This window comes from Aythya fuligula, chromosome 9 (assembly GCF_009819795.1).
Source record: "Aythya fuligula isolate bAytFul2 chromosome 9, bAytFul2.pri, whole genome shotgun sequence".
Classification (NCBI taxonomy): Eukaryota; Metazoa; Chordata; class Aves; order Anseriformes; family Anatidae; genus Aythya; species Aythya fuligula.
In genome coordinates this window covers 26,060,983-26,067,693 of record NC_045567.1, presented here as the reverse complement: position 1 = coordinate 26,067,693, position 6,711 = coordinate 26,060,983, and the positions used below count along the sequence as shown (strand labels likewise).

The 6,711-nt window shown below is 52.5% G+C and overlaps 1 protein-coding gene across 1 annotated transcript; it reads right to left on the bottom strand.

Annotated features, from left to right (window-relative positions):
* Window positions 1–6,294, bottom strand: MINDY4B (MINDY family member 4B). Its single transcript, XM_032193308.1, has 10 exons — window positions 6,286–6,294; window positions 5,505–5,624; window positions 4,415–4,506; window positions 3,654–3,819; window positions 3,125–3,190; window positions 2,587–2,657; window positions 2,468–2,516; window positions 1,674–1,817; window positions 807–987; window positions 1–143 (listed from the first exon to the last, which is right to left on the bottom strand). The coding sequence occupies exons 1-10, from the start codon at window positions 6,292–6,294 to the stop codon at window positions 1–3; spliced, it is 1,041 nt and encodes a 346-aa protein (XP_032049199.1).
* Between the last annotated feature and the right edge of the window lie 417 nt (window positions 6,295–6,711).

Genomic DNA, 6,711 nt, shown 5'->3' with positions numbered 1-6,711 from the left:
TCAGAAGAAGGGGTCTGTCCCGTTCCAGCTGACCGTTGCGCCTGGCCACCTGGTCCTGATTGCCATCTCTAGAGACGGAGACCTCTTCCCTGGGCTGCTTGTGTCCTTACGGCGGCCCTCTTCCCAGTGGTGTGAGTGAGTGTCTGGAAAGGAAATGCAGTTAAAAAGCATCTAAAAACATCTAACCCACTGTGTCCCTCCCCTCCCCCCCAAAAAAAATAATAAAAAAAAAATTTAAAAGGTTAAAAGCAAAAGAGCTGAGCTGCTGTGGTTGGGCTGCCCACCTGGTGGGGGGAGCATGGGGAAGCGCTGCCCTGCAGCATGTTTGGAGGTCGCAGTTCTGCACAGGTGCACGCGGCCTCCGCTGCGGCCATGCTGTGTACCATGACAGGGAATCTCCCTTCACCCCTCTTTCCTTCAGACTTGGCCTTCAGTGTGATGTTTTTCAAGTTTCTTGTTTTTAAATGCCACGGTGAAAGGAGAGCCGAAGGGCTGGGTGGAGGAAGTGGAGGTGGCTGCAGTGCCTGGGGAGCACGGAACGCCCTTCCTGAGCACGCCCTCGGAGCTGTGAGGAGCAGCCCGCACTGCCCAGGGCCTGTGAGGCTTCGGGGCACCCGGCAGCACCTTGCTCTTGGGCACGGAAACGCAAACACGCTGTATGCATATGTCTGTATCAGTGCATGTACACTGCTCCGTTGGGCTGTGTATGTAAGCAGATACATGCAGCACTATGCAAACACAGCTCCACACACGCCTGTACGTGACACCTGCAGCTCTGTGCTCCCGGGGTTCGTCTGAGTGCTCACCTACTGTGAGGTGGGCTGTTCTCGTCTGCCCTCGCTGCCCGTTGTAGAAGTACAGGTGAAAAACGTGCTCCATCTTCCAGTCGGACAAGAGCAGCCTGTTGGTGCTGAAGAGGACGCTGTGCATCCCGTTGATGCTGCACAGCCAGATAGGAAATTTAGGGGTTTTCAGCACGCTTCCAACCTGGGGGTGGAATGGGCAGCTCAGGTACGCAGGCAGCACTACCCACCGGAGACCTGTGCCTAAGGGGCTGTGGGGGCTGCTGTCCTCATGGGAGCCCGAGGCATGTCTCCAGGCACGGGGTGAGGCACAGTGAGGGCTGGGAAACTACCAGCACCTCATCTGCTGTGGGGTTTGGGGATGGGAGCGGGACTGGGGATAGGAGTGGGATTGGGGATGGGAGTGGGATTGGGGATGGGAGTGGGAATTGGGGATGGGAGCAGGGTTTGGGGATGAGAGCGGGTTTGGAGATGGGGTGCACAGTGCTCACCGGGGGCAGGTGGTGCCTGGCCTCCTCCCGGCTCCAGCACAGGAAGCCCACCTCGCAGCGGCGGCCGGGGCACGCGCTGCCTGCCAGGACGACCTGGAGCAGTGCCTGCAGGCGAGGGCCACGCTCAGGCTGCAGCAGCGCGAGGGGAGGTGCTGGGTGCCCGGCCCCAGGCCCTGGCCTCACACAGCACGGGGCAGCCGTGGGACCCTGCCTTCCCAACGGCCTTCCCACGGCACCGCCGGCAGCTCACGGATAACATCTACAGCAAGTGTCGCCTCACAATTTTTTTTAGGTGATTAACAGGTGGGGGTGTTTTCCAAAATCAGACATAGGAGGAATAATAATGACAGAAACACCTGGAAAGTGAGGCTGGTCCTACCTGAGTGCAGATGACATTTCCACAACTGGACTCTAACAGGTGAGGTGTCGTGCCACCTAAATCGTTTTGGACCCTGTGCAACCAGACACAAAATATCGCTGTAATGTCCAGGTCAGTGACTGGAGCGTCATACATCATGTCTGACTAATACAGAGAACAGAAAGAAATTTCACAGAATCATTTACTTTTCTTTTTTTGAGCACAGCAGTAGTGTCCCACTACAGGAATTTTATGCTCCTCCTGAGCTCTCGCATGTCAGGCCTATGTCTGTTAAAATTCAAAGCTAGGGTTGGATTCCAACCTTCTGCAGAATGGAACAGAGATTTCAGTCAGTGCCTCAACTACCCCCAAGTTTAACCTGAATATAACGATTTGAAGCAGCACTGCAATGTTTTGCTAAATAGCCACTGGTGTCATGTTAGTATAAATCACTGGTGCAGTGATGTCTCTGTATCTGTCTGTAGCATCTTTACACAAATGCAGTTACATTGCCTGTAGGAAGACTGTATCAGCTTCCTCTGCTAACGAAGTTATGCTGATGTATTTTTCCTGTGTTTAAATAAGCTTTTTGTGATTTTCATGTTTAAGTTTAATCAGCTATAACTATGGTTATGGCTACCAGTAGAATAACCCCTGATTTGGTACAGTGCACTGTTCTTCCTGTGTGTGCAGCCAGGCACATCGCCTCTCTGCTGCTCCCTCCTGCCTGCTCCTGCACGTGTAGGCACGAGAAGGACACACGTTAATGTACAACATCAGCCTCTTTTTCCTCAAAACTCAGCCAGTAGCTCTACATTCCTCTGACTGTTGCTTCTTCTCATTAGTATAAGAGTGGGCATGTAACTAAAATAAGAAAAAGAGTATTTCATAAAATGTAACTAAACTAGAAGAAAATTTAAAAAATGAAACATACCTTTCCAGTGTCCTTGAGAAAAGTAAACTGTACAAAAACAGGATCAGTCCCTTACTTCCTTCACTTTTAAACTGGAAAAAGAAAAATGTAATCACAGGGAAGGAACTATGGCACATATGTGATGCTTAATTAAAACAATTCCTCTGCTTAAATCAACCCTAGATAAATATAATGAGCCAAATGAACAAGGTATTATTCTGGGAAGACTTTGGCTTTGCTACTAGTTCTGTTGAATAAGACCAAGTGAAAAGAAAAAAAAAAGTCCAGTTCTGGACTAACCTATTTTTGTACATGTTTTTTAAATGTTACCCCTGTTTGCCTGGCATCTGTGGTGAGGTTCCAGTGACTGCAGTGGCAGTGGGATCATTTCCTGTAGTAAAAAAAAAAAAATCTAGGAATGGTCCCTGAACAACTGGGGCTAACAGCCTGGCTGTCCTGCTGAAGACCCTGCTATTGAGCTCTGCAAGGCCTACTTCTGTGTGAGAGATCAGGTTCAAGCAGAAAATAACTCAGAATACAGCAAATATTCCATACGTACACAATTTATGTGGTCGAAGATAAATTTCTGAGCTGCTGCTTTCTCAAAAAAGTTAAACAGCTGAATCTGCAGGGCAGAAGCATAAAGTGAGAAACAAAAAAAGGAGACATTATATTAAGAAGCAGGGCTTTTTAATTCAGTGTTTCCTTCAGACAAATGAAGGACTAACACAAGAAATTACTCTGACCATTCCTCAATTCTGGAGTTCAGTTCTTTGCAAATAGTCAAAGGCAATAGGCTTTAATTCAACTTTTTTTTTTTTTTTAAGTATTATTTTTTTATTTTTTTTTTTCCCAGAAGAAAGATCAGTCTTTAATGAAAAATAATTACAGCCCCTGGATTCACCTAAAGCCTTCAAGAGGTGGCAGAAACATCTTTCAAGCTCCAACTGGGATGTGGGCCCTGTGTGCTTATAATTTGTGATGCATCATAAGTTAGGGAATGGGTTTATAAGATTTTTTTTTTTTTCTAAAATCTTCAGGCCAAATATCTTAAAAAATTTGTTTACAGAAAGTGTTTTCTTACTCACCCGTTCAGTGAAGTTGTCTGCTTTGTAGTCCGTGGTAGGGACAAAATGGGTGGCTGCTGAGATAAGGCAGACGGTGGCTTCCTGACCTTCTCCCGCTGCCCAGAGGCTGTCTGCCAGGGCTGCAGCCAGGGCCTCTCCTTGCTCCTTTTGGCTTATTTTGCACAATCTGCAGAGCAGGACACAGCAGAGTATGGCAGGCAGGCGGGGGCAGTGGCAGCAAGGGGTCTGTGTCCCCATTGCCCCATGTCCCCACCAGCTGCCTGCTGGCTGTGGGCCCTTCCTCAAGGATGCGGAGAGTCCCCACACCCTCGTCTTGGAGTGGTCCCGCTCACAGCCAAGCCCCCAGAGGCCCTGTCCTGCCTGAATATCCTGGGTCAGGCCCACGCAGCTCTGAGGAGCGGACCTATGAAGGCAGGAGGGCACGGTGGAAGGGAGCCGTGCCCGCAGCCAGGCCCATCGCCCCCGGCGTTTCCAGCGGCACAGGGACCGTCCGAGTGCTGCGGGGTGCCCCGCTGCCACCACAGCACCAGGGACTGTGCTGAGGAGGCAAGCACTGCTCCTGCAGCAGCGAAGGTTGGGTGGAAAAATCCCTGCCTGGGAGCCAGGTACAGCGTTCCCACAGGGTGCAGGTCTCCATCTGTAGCTGCAGCTCTGATGTGAGCTCTCATCTGGTAGAACTTGGAGGCAGGTGCTGGTTTTATTAGTTCTAACAATGCAAGGAAGCAGTTTTTGTGTTTCGCCAGGAAGGCTCATCTGCTTACCTTTCCAGGTGAGTATATTCTGTGTTTCTTACGAAGAGCAGATATTTAATGATGTTCCCTTGTACAGCCATCAGAATGGCTCTCGTTCCTCCCTAGAAACAGAGAGCAAACACTTGCCAGTGCTGATGAGCCCAAACAAGCTGAGCTGTGCAGGTCTGCTGGAAATTGCAGCATTCTGTTTGTCTGAGCCAGCCTGCTGCCAGCATCAAGGGCAGTAGTGTTTCTCTTCTCCCTGGTAATTCAGGATGGCTGCTGACTTCTGAGATAAAAAGAAAAGTTTTGAAAAAGATCTTATGTGCCTAAAAATAAGAAGTCTCTATGCAAGAAGAGCCCGTGGTGGCCCTGTTACTGTGCTCATGCAGGGAGGATGCCCGTGTGCATCCTGGCGAGGTGGGAGTCCCAGCCCCAGAGAAGGGGTCAGGGTCAGCACCGTGGGCTCTCCCTCCTCTCCTCTGCCTTGTGACAAAGGGACCAGGGCTGGCAGGAGCGTGGCTCCAACTGAGTTGAGGCTGCATGCAGGGCCCTGCCTGCTGCTGATGGCAGATCTGCTTTCTGCACTGCACCCAAGTGTCCTTTGACCTCTAGGAGCCTCACCTGCCTTTGTGAAAAGCATTTTAACCTCCTGGCAGTTCCAGAGTATTTGCAATTTTAAGTGTGTATCTTGGTCTGCTGCTTCTTTGGGGGGCAGCATTATGATGGCAAATGAGGAAGAAGAGAACCACGCAATTTCAGCAAGTTAAAACACAGATAAATTCACCTCTTTCATTTCCAGGTGGGGCAGTAAGAAGTGGCTGACTACTGCCCCAAAGAAATGGGCAAGTACATCTGAATGTGCCCACCCTCAGCAACCCGCTGCTCGTCCCTGGATGCATTTAGTGCTGCGGTATTTCGAGCTTGTGTCTGCAGCATGCTGCTGGATCAGAATAGCTGCTCCACTGAAATCTGCTCCAGTATTTCCACCTTGTGCCACCAGAGCGGGTGCGGGAGGGGTGTGTGCAGGTCTGCAGATATACGGGTGTGGGAGTGTGCACCTCTGGCTGCCACATCCCGTGGGCTGGCCCGGGGTGCAGACACGGCACTGGCGCGTTACCTTGTCTGCCTCCAGAGCGTAGGCCAGGTCGGAGTGTGGCTCACGAAACCTGAAGTGTGCTTGTGCCCAGTCACGGCTGAAGATGCGGGACGTGTCCCCAAACAGCACCTTCCGCAGCGCCTGGGGATGGAGGGATGGAGAGGTGCCGGGTGCAGCTCCTGCAGGATCCACAGCCTTGGAGCAAAACACTAGGCACACACCCCTGAACATGCAAGTTGTTTTGCTCGGACCCACGTGGTTTGTGGGGGGGGTGGCTCCTCATGGAGCAGGTGGAGTCCTGTGAAGCTGACCCTAAGGGCAGTTCTGGGCCCATGTCTCTTCAGGACAGGACCTTTTTTGGGGGTGTGCTCAGCCCAGCAGCCCTGGCCAGGCTTTTCAAGCTCTTGAGCTTTTTATCATGTTTGTGGCACAGTGAGAGGTGATGGGTTTTGTATTGGAGATCACAGGAGGCAAGGTCAGCACTGGGGACCCCTCTGCTGCCCCCCTGCAGAAAACCCGCCGAGTTTTTGGTAAAGCCCCTTGGTAAAGGCCCAGAGGCAGCCAGCACCAAGCGCTGATGCTCTGGAGACCCGCTGTGGGCAAACAGAAAAACATCCTACTGCTCTCCCAAATTTCTGCCTTCTGTTCTGAGGCTATTCCCGAGGAGAGCACCAAGAAGCAGGACGCTTTGTGCCTTGCCATTGGGCCTATTATCTAACGCGAAGTATAGTATGTTGGTTTTGAGGTTGTGTTACAGCCGTGCTCTGTAAGAGTCCCATAAATAAATAACAGCCCTGCTCACCATCGCCATGCCCAGCGAGAGGGGCTGGCCGCCCCGGCTGGGGGAGGCCGGGGGAGGCCGCGGCACCACGGGAGGGCAGCGGGGCTGCGGGGTCCCTCCAGCACCACCTGCTCCGTGCCCTCCGTCCGTCCCGCAGCCCGGGCGTCCCTGGAGGAAGGGAGAGAGGGGCAGCTGTTTGGAGGCGGCTGGCTCCTGGAGCGCTCCCAGGGTTTCCAGCCCCCGGCATGAGCACAGATAATGGCACACGGGGCTGAGGGGCAGCAGCAGGACTGCCCGTAGTGCCTGGTGGCAGCAGCTTTGTGCCCTCACCCTGCCAGCCCCGCACCACCCGTGCCCCGTGTGCTCACTCCCTGCTCGCCTCCTTCCCCGCCACCGCTGCAGGGTGCAGTTTTCGGCTCTGCCACCCACCACACTCCCTGCTGGCTG